The following is a 15,056-nucleotide window of genomic DNA, read 5'->3' on the forward strand; positions in this document are numbered from 1 at the left end:
GTGCATGGTCAGACTGATATTTTGGCATCCTGAGTTAAAGCAGTGCTACTTCAGGAAATATACTGCTCGGTATGAAATAAACATCAGTTGTACAGCTGCTAAATCCATAAGTTAAAGGATACAGCTTGAGGTTTAGATACAAACTAGATTCCTTACCAAAGATCACACTGATAATTCCACCAACTGAGCAGATGTTTCCAAATTTTGATATTTGAAGTTATTTAAAATGTATTTTGTTTACTTTGCAAACATTTATAGGGGCAATAAGAGCAGATGAAGAAAGTGGAATACCTATAATCTGTTTTACTAGCTTGAATCCCTCACTAGAATAGGGAAGAAACATTAATGGTTATTTCTTGTTCCAGGTCTGTGACAGGAGTTGATGGTGACCCTGATTTGGTTCACATGGAAATTCAGGACAACAGTGGAGGTAAAGATTGGCTAATGATATCCTGCGTATGCTAACAGTAATATATATATAATATACAGTAGTATGCTGTATACTCTGCTAGTGATATGTTGCGTACAGTGCTAGATATACATGATAGTTACAAGCGATGTGCTGTAGCTATGTGCTTGAGCTGAATCAATGATCTTTTAAAATTTAACTTTGGTGGGAGTACAAAATGGGCAGTAGCAGATTGGCTGTAATAATACATCTCACCTATTCTTCCTTGGAAAACTCCAGTTTATTGGAGAGCCCTAGGGGTATGGCCTTAAAAATATACAGCATAAATATTCAAGTTAGAATATTAGCTTAATGCATTAGTATACAATTATGTTGCCTGCTATTTTAATGAAGCTGTTAAATTATTATGTGTTTGTTTGATAATGTTCAAACAGCTCAATTTCAAGATCTTTATTTGATTGTGCAATATTCAACACAGTGGGATGTAGGCATCGCTGGCTAGGCCAGCATTTATTGCCCACCCCTAATTGCCCTTGAGAAGGTGGTGGTGAGCTGCCTTTTTGAACTGCTGCAGTCCTTGGGGTGTAGGTACACCAACAGTGCTGAAAGGAAGGGAGTTCCAGGATTTTGACCCAGCGACAGTGAAGGAATGGCAATATAGTCCCACGTCAGGATGGTGTGCTGCGTGGAGGGGAACTTGCAGGTGGTGATGTTCCCATGTATCTGCTGCCCTTGTCCTTCAAGGTGGTAGAGGTCATGGGTTTGGAAGATGCTGTCGAAGGAGCCTTGGTGAGTTGCTGCAGTGCATCTTGTAGATGGTACACACTGCTGCCACTGTGTGTCAGTGATGGAGGTTGTGAATGTTGAAGGTAGTGGATGGGGTGCCAATCAAGCGGGCTGCTTTGTCCTGGATGGTGTTGAGCTTCTTGAGTCTTGTTGGAGCAGCGCTCATCCAGGCAAGAGGAGAGTATTCCATCACACTCCTGAATTGTGCCTTGTAGATGGTGGGCAGGCACTGGGGAGACAGGAGATGAGCTACTCACTACAGAATTCCTAGCCTTTTACCTGCTCTTGTAGCCACAGTATTTATGTGGCTGGTCCAGTTCAGTTTCTGGTCAATGGTAACCTCCAGGATGTTGAAAATAGGTAATTCAATGATGGTAATGCCATTGAACATCAAGGGGCGATGGTTAGATTCTCTCTCACTTGAGATGGTCATTGCCTGGCCCTTGTGTGGCGCAATTGCTACTTTTCCATCCGGGGGCAGGAAACATAGGTTGATAGTGTTTCCTGGTATCGCACTTGCCCCCGGAGGGAAATAGTCACTTCTTGTGATTTTCACAGGGGCACATGACTGACCTGCTCGCCCAGGCTTTTTGAACTAGACACAGGACAGTTTGAAGACAGACTGCAGATTGCAACTGAACCTGGAACAAGAGAGCCTCTCTCCTGGCTGGCTCTCTCTCGCTTTCTCACAACCCTCCGGACCCACTGAAGTCACTCAAACCTCAAGACAGGAGACTGGCTCACTGTCCAATTAAGGACAGCAGGCAGGCACTCAAATCTGGAGTACCGGTCAGAGACCTTCAAGCCTGAAAGGAGCAGCAGGCTGCAACAGAGGGTAGGTAAGGGAGAGGGTGCTTCAAAATGGAGGTGCTTCTTGCCAACATTATGAAATCTTAAACTAAAAAATGGATTTTTCAGTCAGGCAACCACTGTGTTGGGTCTGGGAGTAATCCCTCTACAAGGCAACCTGTGGCCACTTCTGCACCCAAGCAGGCAGGGAGGGCCTCTAAGCCTGCCTGAAGCACTTGCTCCCCGACCTGCCGCCAGCAGGCCACCTTCCAGGCACCTACACTGGCCCCTGCCACCTGCGGAAATTGGAGGCCTCCTTTACTTGGCCTCACTTGGCTCTTAATGAGCCATGACTGCCACCTGACGCAAATGGGTGAGTAGCCCTGCCATCCCCCAACCCCCACATCCCGCAAAAATGGCCTAGAGGCACGATGGACCCAGGGAATCAGCATGCCAGCTGGCAGGGTTATTTTTAGCTTCTGCCTGCCTCCATTTCTGGCCCCGGTGGCAGCTCAAAATTCAGCTCCATGTTTTGTAAAATGTAAGTTTCTGCTAGTAAACTACAGGTTCTCCATCTTTACTCATACAATTCTCCCACACAATGGGCTGAATTTTAATAGTTCGCCGCAGTTCGCGGAGGCGCCGTGATATTTTGCGCAGCGGCTGATTAACATGGAAGGGGCATAACGCCCACCCCTGCTGATATAGAGGGGGTGGGCGCTCCATGCCCGGCACTGGTGCCCAGCGCCATGGCACAGGCGCCATTTTTAAATGGCTTCAAGCCCCTCAGGGCCATTTAAATGTTTAAGGCGACAGGTTTGTAAAGAAATTAAAATAAAATTTTATTAACACTTCTGATCCCTTCTCCCACCCCCCCATGAATAAGTCATTGATTATTTGTCCTAACCCCCACAAAAAAGTACCTTTTCAAGCATGACCTTCCCCCCCACCCCGAATGTTCCTTAAACCTTCAACCATCATCCCCTCAACCAAGTGTTCATTTTTGCCGCACCTCCCCCCCCACCCTCCCCTCCTGCTCCTGACCTGAAAAATTCACTCCACCCCGCTCGCATCAGTGTCACGCCTTGGATCTCCGCACAGAGATCCGAAGACGCAAGAGTTCCGGCCACCGGAATATTGACGTTGGTTGGCTGTCGGGACAAGTTAAGTGTTTATGCATGGATTTAAATTTATTTCTATTGTCATGAAGACCCCCACCTGCCAAGAATGAGGCATATTAATTTCGTCATATGAACATTAATTTTAAACTGTTGCTGGAGTGAAGAAATGACTTGTTTAAAGAGATCACCAGACATTTGGCTGGAGGACATTTGCATACTAAGAGACAGTGCTTGGAGAGACAAAGCAGCTACTCCCAGGTCCAATTAACCCAAATGGATTTTGATCACCAGACATTGAAGGTGTAAAAAAAAGCTCGCATTCCAGTGTTTGCTAAGATGGAGAATCCACAAATGCAGGAGTGGTTAAACCAGCTGGTCACATGACTAGCCTGCTGGCCCAGGCTTTTTGAACTAGACACAGGACAGTTTGAAAACAGACTGCAGATTGCAACTGAACCTGGAACAAGACAGCCTCTCTATGGCTGGTGCTCTCTTGCTTTTTCACAAGCCTCTAGACCCACTGAAATCACTTAAACCTCAAGAGAGAATAGACTCCTACATCGAAACAAGTTAAAGTGTGCAGTGGGCCCCAACGAACAGCAAGACTTACCAGCAACCAATGACTCCACATTGAACTCAAAGGACTATAAATACACCCAGCTATTGTCTCAACTTTTCCCCTTTATTCTTTCTACTTTTTCTGTCGCTGTCTGTGTGTGTATTTATCACGTCTGCATGCTTGCGTGTTCGCGTCACGTATTTGTAGTCGTTAACTGAATTAGAGTGTAAGATTAATAAACTTCCACCTTTCCTGTTGAAATCGAAGAAAACCTGTCTGATTTCTTTGTCTCATATTTGGAAAGCAGTGAACAAGGATTCACTGAAGGGGGATGAAAACCCAGTGTTTTTAAAATTAAACCCTGTTAACGGTTAAACCAGGCAAAGGCTGAGAGGGAGCCCCAGACCCCTTTCTCACTAGGTCGTAACAAAATATTTAAATGAAGGCTTCACTGCAGAGTGGCGGAGGGGCCGCCCCCAAGGCCTCACCGCTGCTGGTAAAATGGGGCAGGGCCTTCCCGGCGTCGAGGCCTGTGGCGGGTCTCTCCTGGAAATATTTTCCAAGCCCCCCTGCCACAACCCCTGACGTTGGGGGACTAGTAAAATTCAGCCCAATGGGTTTCTGTTCTCAGACATGACTCCTAGATAGTGCAGAGTGTAGACCAACGGAAGAAGGGAAAGAATATCAGAGGCAAAATTATCTAGGACTTTTCCTGTATTTTCCAGAAGTCTGTTCAAGGTCAAAAAGCAGTATCTAAGGAAGAGGTTGCTTGTCTGAGGAGCTGGTGGATGCACAGGAGGATTTAATGTTGGGAGAAAAATGGAATTTTAAAGTCAATGGAGTGAAGGGAAAATCAATATAAAAATGCAGAAATAAAACACTATATTGCAGCACGGCCATTCATGACAGCCCAAGTTCAGCCTCAGTGCTGTCATGCGCTGCTGCCTCCAGAGAATCAAAGATCCAGCCCAGTGGGAGCTTTGCCTGAGCTCCACTGGAGGCAACTGTGTCATTAGAAGCAAATGTAAACGGCTGCCACTGACAGTATTGGTTACCATTATACTCTGATTGAGCTGTGTGCTCAACCCAGACGAGCAAAGTCATTTCTGGCTTGGGAAACGGTGTACATCCTTTCCAACAATCATAGAATATCCATGTCCAAAAATGAAAGTTAAGATTTATGACTTTTAAACAACTGAACATACCCAAGGTTGCATTTAGTGTAGACATATTTTTGTATTGTTACTGGTGGAGTGGAGTTCTCCAGCATTGGTCATTCTATTACACTATCCTACCAGAAATGGTTCTATTCTACAAAGGAGGCATTAGATTAGTTTCCTAAAGCACAATCTAGTGTATGGATACTTGACTGGTGAACTGTTATTTAACACTGGCGAGGTCAAGTTTTAATCACTTCTTTGCTTTAAAACAAATCAGCTGCAGCATGTTCTACACCTGGGGCTGTTAGGAGCTATACTGATTGGTGAGGAGCATGGCCTCGTATGCTAATTAAAATAACCGAACTTATGTTGAGGATAAAATTGAAAGTACATCTTTTTGAGGGAATTATAGTTAGCAGTTATTTCGATTTGACTATTAGCATTCTTTAACTGCAGTAAAAAGGAATGAAACCGGACGGACCACCCGGCATCGACCTAGGCACCGGAAACGACAACGGTAAACCCAGCCCTGTCGACCCTGCAAAGTCCTCCTTACTAACATCTGGGGGCTTGTGCCAAAGTTGGAAGAGCTGTCCCACAGACTAGTCAAGCAACAGCCTGACATAGTCATACTCACGGAATCATACCTTACAGACAATGTCCCAGACACTGCCATCACCATCCCCGGGTATGTCCTGTCCCACCGGCAGGACAGACCCACCAGAGGTGGTGGCACAGTGGTATACAGTAGGGAGGGAGTTGCCCTGGGAGTCCTCATTATCGACTCCAGACCCCACGACGTCTCATGGCATCAGGTCAAACATGGGCAAGGTAACCTCCTACTGATTACCACATACTGCCCTCCCTCAGCTGATGACTCAATACTCCTCCATGTTGAACAGCACTTGGAGGAAGCACTGAGGGTGGTAAGGACACAAAATGTACTCTGGATGGGGGACTTCAATGTCCATCGCCAAGAGTGGCTCAGTAGCACCACGACTGACCGAGCTGGCCGAGTCCTAAAGGACATAGCTGCGAGACTGGGTCTGCGGCAGGTGGTGGGGGAACCAACACGAGGGAAAAACATACTTGACCTTGTCCTCACCAATCTGCCTGCCGCAGATGCTCTGTCCATGATAGTATTGGCAGGAGTGACCACCACACAGTCCTGTGGAGATGAAGTCCCACCTTCACATTGAGGATACCGTCCATCATGTTGCGTGGCACTATCGCCGTGCTAAATGGGATGGAACAGATCTAGCAATGCAAAACTGGGCATCCGTGAGGCACTGTGGGCCATCAGCAGCAGCAGAATTGTACTCAACCACAATCTGTAACCTCATGGCCCGGCATATCCCCCACTCTACCATTACCATCAAGCCAGGAGACCAACCCTGGTTCAATGAAGAGTGCAGGAGGGTATGCCAGGAGCAGCACCAGGCATACCTCAAAATGAGGTGCCAACCTGGTGAAGCTACAACCCAGGACTACTTGCATGCCAAACTGTGTAAGCAGCATGCGATAGACAGAGCTAAGCGATCCCATAACCAACGGATCAGATCTAAGCTCTGCAGTCCTGCCACATCCAGCCGTGAATGGTGGTGGACAATTAAACAACTAACTGGAGGAGGTGGCTCCACAAATATCCCCATCCTCAATGATGGGGGAGCCCAGCACATCAGTGCAAAAGATAAGGCTGAAGTATTTGCAACAATCTTCAGCCAGAAGTGCCGAGTTGATGATCCATCTCGGCCTCCTCCTGAAGTCCCCAGCATCACAGATGCCAGACTTCAGCCAATTCGATTCAGTCCGTGTGATATCAAGAAACGACTGAAGGCACTGGATACTGCAAAAGCTATGGGCCCTGACAATATTCCGGCAATAGTACTGAAGACCTGTGCTCCAGAACTTTCCGCGCCCCTAGCCAAGCTGTTCCAGTACAGCTACAACACTGGCATCTACCCTGCAATGTGGAAAATTGCCCAGGTATGTCCTGTACACAAAAAGCAGGACAAGTCCAACTCAGCCAATTACCGCCCCATCAGCCTACTCTCAATCATCAGTAAAGTGATGGAAGGTGTCATCAACAGTGCCATCAAGCGGCACTTGCTTCGCAATAACCTGCTCAGTGACGCTCAGTTTGGGATCCGCCAGGGCCACTCAGCTCCTGACCTCTACAGCCTTGGTTCAAACATGGACAAAAGAGCTGAACTCGAGGTGAGGTGAGAGTGACTGCCCTTGACATCAAGGCAGCATTTGACCGAGTTTGGCATTAAAGAGCCCGAGCAACACTGAGGTCAATGGGAATCAGGGGGAAAGCCCTCCGCTGGTTGGGGTCATACCTAGCGCAAAGGAAGATGGTTGTGGTTGTTGCAGGTCAATCATCTGAGCTCCAGGACATCACTGCAGGAGTTCCTCAGGGTAGTGTCCTAGGCCCAACCATCTTCCGCTGCTTCATTAATGACCTTCCTTCAATCATAACGTCAGAAGTGGGGATGTTCGCTGATGATTGCACAATGTTCACCATTTGTGACTCCTCAGTTACTGACGCAGTCCGTGTAGAAATGCAGCAAGACCTGGACAATATCCAGGCTTGGGCTGATAAGTGGCAAGTAACATTCGCGCCACACAAGTGCCAGGCAATGACCATCTCCAACAAGAGAGAATTTAACCATCTCCCCTTGACATTCAATGGCATTACCATCGCTGTATCCCCCGCTATCAACATCCTAGGGGCTACCATTGACCAGAAACTGAACTGGAGTAGCCATATAAATACCGTGGCTACAAGAGCAGGTCAGAGGCTAGGAATCCTGAGGCGAGTAACTCACCTCCTGACTCCCCAAAGCCTGTCCACCATCTACAAGGCACAAGTCAGGAGTGTGATGGAATACTCTCCACTTGCCTGGATGGATGCAGCTCCAACAACACTCAAGAAGCTCAACACCATCCAGGACAAAGCAGCCCACTTGATTGGCACCGCATCTACAAACATTCACTCCCTACACTACCGACGCACAGTGGCAGCAGTCTGTACCTTCTACAAGATGCACTGCAGCCATGCACCAAGGTTCCTTCCAAACCCGTGACCTCTACCAACTGGAAGGACAAGGGCAGCAAATACATGGGAACGCCACCACCTGCAAGTTCCCCTCCAAGTCACACACCATCCTGACTTGGAACTATATCGCCGTTCCTTTATTGTTGCTGGGTCAAAATCCTGGAACTCCCTTCCTAACAGCACTGTAGGTCGACCTACCCCAAATGGACTGCAGCGGTTCAAGAAGGCAGCTCACCACCACCTTCTCAAGGGCAATTAGGGATGGGCCATAAATGCTGGCCTGGCCAGTGACGCCTACATCCCATGAATGAATAAAAAAAATCTACCTCTGAAAAATAATGGTTCGTGACTACATACGTGATGAATCTTGTAGATGTAATTATCAAAAAAAGCCAAGTGTTGCTTTTTAGGGTAATTGCTATAAGCAGTTTCTTTTGTGTAGATGGAGAACACATATTAGCCTGGGTAAGTGGGAATGATTATTGCAGAGCAGTGCTTTGCAAAATGTTTGTGTGCTTATGCAGGCTGAAATTCTGCATCTGTATGCATCTTTCAAAATTCAGTCAGCAAACTTGCCAGCTGACAGATTTGCTTCTGGGATGCACAGTGCAGTACCGATGAAATATTGCACGACCATTTCTCTGTCATAAATCTACAGTATCCATTAACCACAGGTAGCTTGAGACTATGCTGTCATCCGCTAAGCTGTGATCCCTTTATTTGTGAAGGAGGGATTTTATGATAGTGAACCTAATGTTCCAAACACACGAACAGGATAACAGAGCAAACTGTGAAATGCATTCCCCTTTCTCACCTCTTTGAATGATTGCTATCACTGAAATGTTTTCATTCAGAAATGGTTACTGAATCTCTGTTTTATGTGCGAAAAAATCCACCAATAATATCACTTGTGATCAATTAGAATCTTTCTCACTGACTGCGTACAAGGTCACCTCTCTGTTTCCACAAACAGCAAAAAAATGTTAAAAACAAAACCAGTCAGCTAACAGTACACTGTTGAGGTAATCTGAGCCAAGGACTTTGAAGTAGAATTGAAATATTGTGTTCTTTGCACTGCCTTGCACAGCAGATTTTGAAGTTTGAAATCAGTAGCTAGGCTCTTTTCTGTAGTTGATTATTTATTTATTAATATTGAGTGTTGTTTTACTTTCTTTTCGTACAGGCTTTCTTTATGTCACCTGCCAAATTGAAAACTGCACTGAAAAAGCACTAAAAGCTCATTTCTCTGGAAATATAGATCAGAACTCACTGCTTGTCAATGATGACTACATTTTCATTCAGGTAATTTGTTCACATAATTAATTACCCACGCCTTATTAATATGCGGAATTCATTATAAAGGAGATATGTAAGCAGCAGTACAGCAATTCAAAGAAATTGGATAGATATATTTTACTTGTAGCTGAAGTAAAATGTAATTGCCAGGGAGTTGAAGCGTTCTCCTTTAGGTGGGCTCATTGTCGTGGTAAGTACAGAGTTTTAAAAAATAAACAGATGCATATTGCTCAGGAAATAGACCAACTCCTCACAAATCAGGGCTGTGCAGCAGATGCACTCTGCTGAAATTGTCTTTGCTGAGATCAGCAGTGTGTGTCAGCTTGATGTTTCCCTGAGTTAAATGACCAGGTTCTGGGCTCCAGGGAGGAGCCCTTTAAATACAGGTTTTCAATAAAATCCATCAAACAAAAGAACCCACACTTAACTGAAAGGGGCATTTCTGTGCTTTCAGTGCACACATAGCTCCCTATGCTTTTACAGAAGCTGCACCACTCACCTATTTAAGATGGTAATGTGCAAATCTGGGTCCTATGACATTTATAGGAACCCTAATTGCAATTTTGAGGTATAGCTGGATAGAGCATGCACTGCCAACACTGTCCATTTGTACCACTGTTGAGTGTGTTGTAACCAGCATTTGTCAAAGGAACCATTGACAGCCGTTCAAGAAAATGGCCAAGGACGTTTTTAACTTCTATTTTTGTGGGTCCAGGAGGATCAGGAAGGCCCACAATGGTACTGTGCCCCACAACCAACCAATGTGTCATATTTCGTGGGATCACATCACTGTTCCTTGCTGCCCCCACCCTCAGTTTCCTAGCCATAGGCTCTGCCAGTGATTTCACACCCTCCCCAACCAGCAAGCTACCTCCTCGCTCCAGTTTTGCTCCTGCCAGCTGCCTGTTGGGCACCTAAAATGAGGTGATCCTCAGAAATTCATTTTATGATGTAATGCAACCAAACAAATCCATATATCTCAGTGCTTTTCCTTTACAGGGGCTGTTTCCACTCTCTTTAACATATCTTATATAGCTCAATGACTTGGAACCTGGTATTGTCTTTGTTGCTTTCTTAATTTTACCCACCAGCTCTGTATATTAAGTACAGTGACTACAACTTAACACAATACGTTGTGTGATCTCACTGATGTTTTATACAGTGACAAAGGAAATTCATTGGACTTAAGCTATACAGATCTACACTACACTCAATATTTGATTTGTCTTTTATTAAGAACTACTGCCCTGCATTAAAATGAAAATTTCAATATTTGGTCAATGATTACACACAATTTTTTTTTCCTAACTCACCTCCATGGTATGCATTTTTTATAATATGTTTTGCCGTGCATGTTTCAATATTAAACTCTATTTTATATTCATCTCAAGTGTCCAGAGATCTGTTTTAATGCTGTTCTTTCAAACACCCAGCTTTTCCGTATAACATTATTTTATGTACTAATCTTTAACACTGTGGCTGAGTTGCTAGCACTCTCACCTCTTAAATCACAAGGTTTTGGGTTCAAGTCCCACTCCAGGGCTTGAGCATTAAAAAAATCAAGGCTGATGCTCCAGTGCAGTACTGATGGAGTGCTGCACTGTCTGAGGTGCCATGCCTCAGATGCGACGTTAGACTGAGGCCCCATCTGCCTGCTCGGGTGGATATAAAAGATCCCATGGCATTATTTTGAAGAAGAGCAGGAGAGTTATCCCTGGTGTACTGGGCAATATTTATCCCTCAATCAACATCACAAAAACAGATTATCTGGTCATTATCACATTGCTGTTTGTGGGAGTTTGCTGTGCAGAAATTGGCTGCCGCATTTCCTACTTTACAACAGTGACTTCACTTCAAATAGCATTTCATTGGCTGTAAAGCACTTTGGGATTCCAGTGGTTATGAAAAGCACTTTATAAATGCAAGTCTTTTTCTTTCAGCTTGACCATTTAGAAATATTCTGAACAACAAAGGTTCCAGGACTGATCCCTGGCGTATTCGACACAATTATTTAGTTTGAACTAATAGCATTGACCGTTGTTCTTTGTTTTTTTTTATATTTGTTCATGGGATGTGGGCGTCACTGGCTAGGCCAACATTTATTGCCCATCCCTAATTGCCCTTGAGTAGGTGAGGGTGAGCTATAATTGGACAATGCTTTATCCAATTCAGATTGTGTTCATTTTTCCAAGGTTCCGAGTGCTTCCATTTTAGTCACAAATCTTTTCCCATGGTTTTAAAAATATATATTGGTACCATTTATTACAAAATCTGTTGTACCCTCTATTCAAGTTGATTTGATAGCCATGACCTGTGTTTTCTAACTCCGTTTTGTCTTGGAATTAATTGTCTTTTAAATATTTCCTTTATGATAGATTGATATTTTTGGTACATCAGCCTCGTAGGCCTATAAATTTTGAGAATCTTGCTTCTGACTATTTTTAAAGATTGGAAGATGAACGATTTAATGAGCCGTGACAACTTTCAGCCAGTTTTCCCAATTACATTTATTCTGATTCCTTTATATTTCTTGGTTCAGTCTACTTAGTCATATTGTTCTATGAATATTCAAGTCCTCCACTTGCTAAATTATTACTAATCGCTGTTTTGCTCAGTTTTATTTCCAGTTACTAAAAATACCCTTATATGTAGCAAAAGCTGTTTACAAAGATTAACTTTTCCCTTGTGTGTATTTTTCTTTCCCCAGTACATTAGCTCTCTTCTCTTTAAGGGGTCTCATTTGATCTTAAATAGTTTGCGTACTACAGACATAGTTCAATCACAAACAACATTTATTCCTTCGACAGTCCCTTGCAATTTCTTGTTTGGGTTTTTGCTTTTATCCCAACGTATGTTTAATTTTTTAAAAATTATTTTCATCCATTTGTCTGTTATCTTCTCCTTTGTGTTCCCTTTGTCTTGTTCCTTTATCCTACTTTAATCTAAACTACTTAACCACTTAATTCCAATTTTAATATTAGATTTCGACTTCTTTGAGGTATCCACTTAATTTCCACACTTCTAAATGTATCTTGAAAAGAGCTGCTTTTTGTTGGTACTTTATTTTCCCCATTGTAATATTCTGGGCTTTAAATTCTGTTTATTTTAAACTGCTGTTGTACATGCATTTATTTGCTTTTCTATCTCTTGCTCCCACTCTTTCCCCACAACAAATTCAGTTACAGCTTGAATGTGTTCCCATCTTCTCAGTTTTCTATCATCTGTGAGTTGCTACATGATATTTGATTAAGAGTGACTTTAGTTACTATTTTAACATGTGTAAATAAACATTACATGAGGATTTACTGCTCTGAAGAATGTTCTCCATTAATGAGTTGTTTCCTCTTTGAGAATCAAGTCTGGTCTGGTCAATTATATTTCATTCTAAATCGACAAAACAAAACACTGTGCCATATTGATGTTTGATTCTGAGATTCCACATATTGGGCTGCATTTTACATTCCCACCGCCGAAATCGGGGCGGACATAAACAATGGCGGTCTGCCTGCGCAGATCGCACGTCACGGGACTGCCGCGATATTAAACGTGGCAGCTCACTAAAATGGCTGGGGCCGACCGCCCCCTCCCCCCACCTCCCCGATGACGTGGAGGGGGCGGGCAGACCGTCCCTGGCAATGGCATCAGCTGCCATTGCGCAGGCACTGACACCATTTTTAAATGGCTTTGAGCCCTATTGTTTCATTTAAATATTTAAAGGAGAATGGATTATAAAAGATTAAATTAATTGATCTTGCCCCTCTCCCACCCCCCCCCCCCAACAACCATAGATTTAATTCCTTGCCCTCTTCCCCCCCCCACAAAATACTTAGCTTGTGCACCTGACTTCCCCCCAAAGTTCATAAACTTTAAACTTTACCCCTTCCCACCATTCCCTACACCAATGAAATGACTCTGATGCCCTGCTCCACCCCTTCCCCCCCCCCCCACCCCCACACTGAAAAACTTACTTGCTCCCCCCTCCTCACCAGTCTTCCGCCTCGGATACCAGCCACCGCACCAATATCGTTCTGGGACGAATGGTGGGAGCGTGACAGTAATCAATTCATTTATTAACATACTTAAATTGGGCTCCCGTTGCCAAGCAGGTGGGGTGGGGGGGAGCTGCCACGAGGCCTCGCCAATGCCAGCAATATGGGGCCAGACCTTCCCAGCATCGAGGTCCTTGGCGGGCCTCTCCCGGAGGCATTTTCCGGCCTCCCCGCCACGACCTCTGACATGGAGGGGGGGGCGGGTGGTCTGTAAAATTTAGCCCATTAGTTTATTCTGAGGGTTCGGGAATTGGGCACCATCAACAGACAGCAGAAAATTCCTCATGGAGAGTAGAAGTCAAAATTGAAGGGCAAACTCAGAATATTGTCAGGATCCATAATACTGAATGGTTCCTGAGTGACACTGACCTGGCTGGGTTTGATTATCTATTCCCATGGCTGGAGAGTCCTAATGACGAGAAATTTAGCAAGTAAATGGGGCAAGAATCAAAACAAGAGAGAAATAAAATCAAATTCTAAACATTATCAATGATCTCGGCTTGTGTAAAAGTTCACATTTATTTTTTAATTTTTCAATGGCTAATTAATTTGTAAATCTTTCCACTTGTATTCATTTCTCCCTTTCACTATTGATTACTTGGCTGCTGACAGTCTTGAACATTTTTTTTCAGGCAACCTCTGAGAATCGGACAAAGTATTATGTCTCTTATCGGCGAGGCGATTTTGTTCAGATGAGAATACCCAAATATGCCCTACCGAAGGTAACCACTTTAAGCAGGGTCAGCTCTTTATGAAGATTGCAATAATATTTATTGGACATGTCTATAATATATTGAAAGTCTTGCATATAAAGCACATGTTCACCTGTCATACCATGTTAGTAACAACCCTCATGTTATATTATTTATTTAGAGATACAGCACTGAAACAGGCCCTTCGGCCCACCGAGTCTGTGCCGACCAACAACCACCCATTTATACTAACCCTACACTAACCCCATATTCTCTACCACATCCCCACTATTCTCCTACCACCTACCTACACTAGGGGCAATTTACAATGGCCAATTTACCTATCAACCTGCAAGTCTTTTGGCTGTGGGAGGAAACCGAAGCACCCGGAGGAAACCCACGCAGATACAGGGAGAACTTGCAAACTCCACACAGGCAGTACCCAGAATCGAACCCGGGTCGCTGGAGCTGTGATTACAAAAACTGTATCTCCATGAGCAATGCCACAGGAGATCTGATTGTATGGCCGGAATTTTATACTCCCCGCGGAGGCAGGCTGGAGCCGGGGGTGGGGCATAAAATTGTGTGAGGCGCGGGAGCTGTCATTCCCGTCCTCTTGCCGTTACTGCTGCAATTTTATGAGCAGTGGGGGAGGTGACAAACAGTTCACCCACCCCAGGCCAATTAATACCCTTAACTGGCCAACTAACTTGAACTTAAGGGCCTCCTCCTGCCAACACTGGTATATTACCAGCAGCAGACGGGCAGCTCAGCACCTCAGGAGGCCACTCAGTAAAACCTGGTGGCCTCCTTGGGGTTGGGGGGTGGTTGGGGGGCTCCTGAATGGGCACCCTGTGCCCCGCGGAGGGTCTCCCCTCCCCCCCCCACCCCGCTGCACAAGCTGTCCCTGCTGGAGCACATCCCCCTCCCCCGTCAAACCCCCTGCCTTCCCAGGGCCCAGCCGATTGTTCCCAGTGAGACCTCAACACTTACCTCAATTCTGGGGCCTCCTCACGCAAGGTGCAGTCCCAGCAGTGGCCAGTGCTCCCGGTGGCACTGCTGGGACTGAAGAACTGTCAGTCCACTGATTGGCTGGCAACTCTTGGAGGTGGGAATTCCTGCCTCAGAGGGGCA

At 45.0% G+C, this 15,056-nt stretch overlaps 1 protein-coding gene across 2 annotated transcripts in view; it reads left to right on the forward strand.

Annotated features, from left to right (window-relative positions):
* The window catches only part of sorcs2 (sortilin-related VPS10 domain containing receptor 2), an 810,245-nt gene that overhangs the window by 583,519 nt on the left and 211,670 nt on the right, over nt 1-15,056 (forward strand). For both annotated transcript variants that reach the window (XM_068040075.1, XM_068040081.1), the window contains exons 6-8: nt 366-430; nt 9,069-9,187; nt 13,863-13,952. In XM_068040075.1, coding sequence (XP_067896176.1) covers nt 366-430; nt 9,069-9,187; nt 13,863-13,952 — 274 coding nt within the window. The remainder of the gene's footprint in view (nt 1-365; nt 431-9,068; nt 9,188-13,862; nt 13,953-15,056) is intronic.

Source organism: Heterodontus francisci, chromosome 1 (assembly GCF_036365525.1).
Source record: "Heterodontus francisci isolate sHetFra1 chromosome 1, sHetFra1.hap1, whole genome shotgun sequence".
Taxonomy (NCBI): domain Eukaryota; kingdom Metazoa; phylum Chordata; class Chondrichthyes; order Heterodontiformes; family Heterodontidae; genus Heterodontus; species Heterodontus francisci.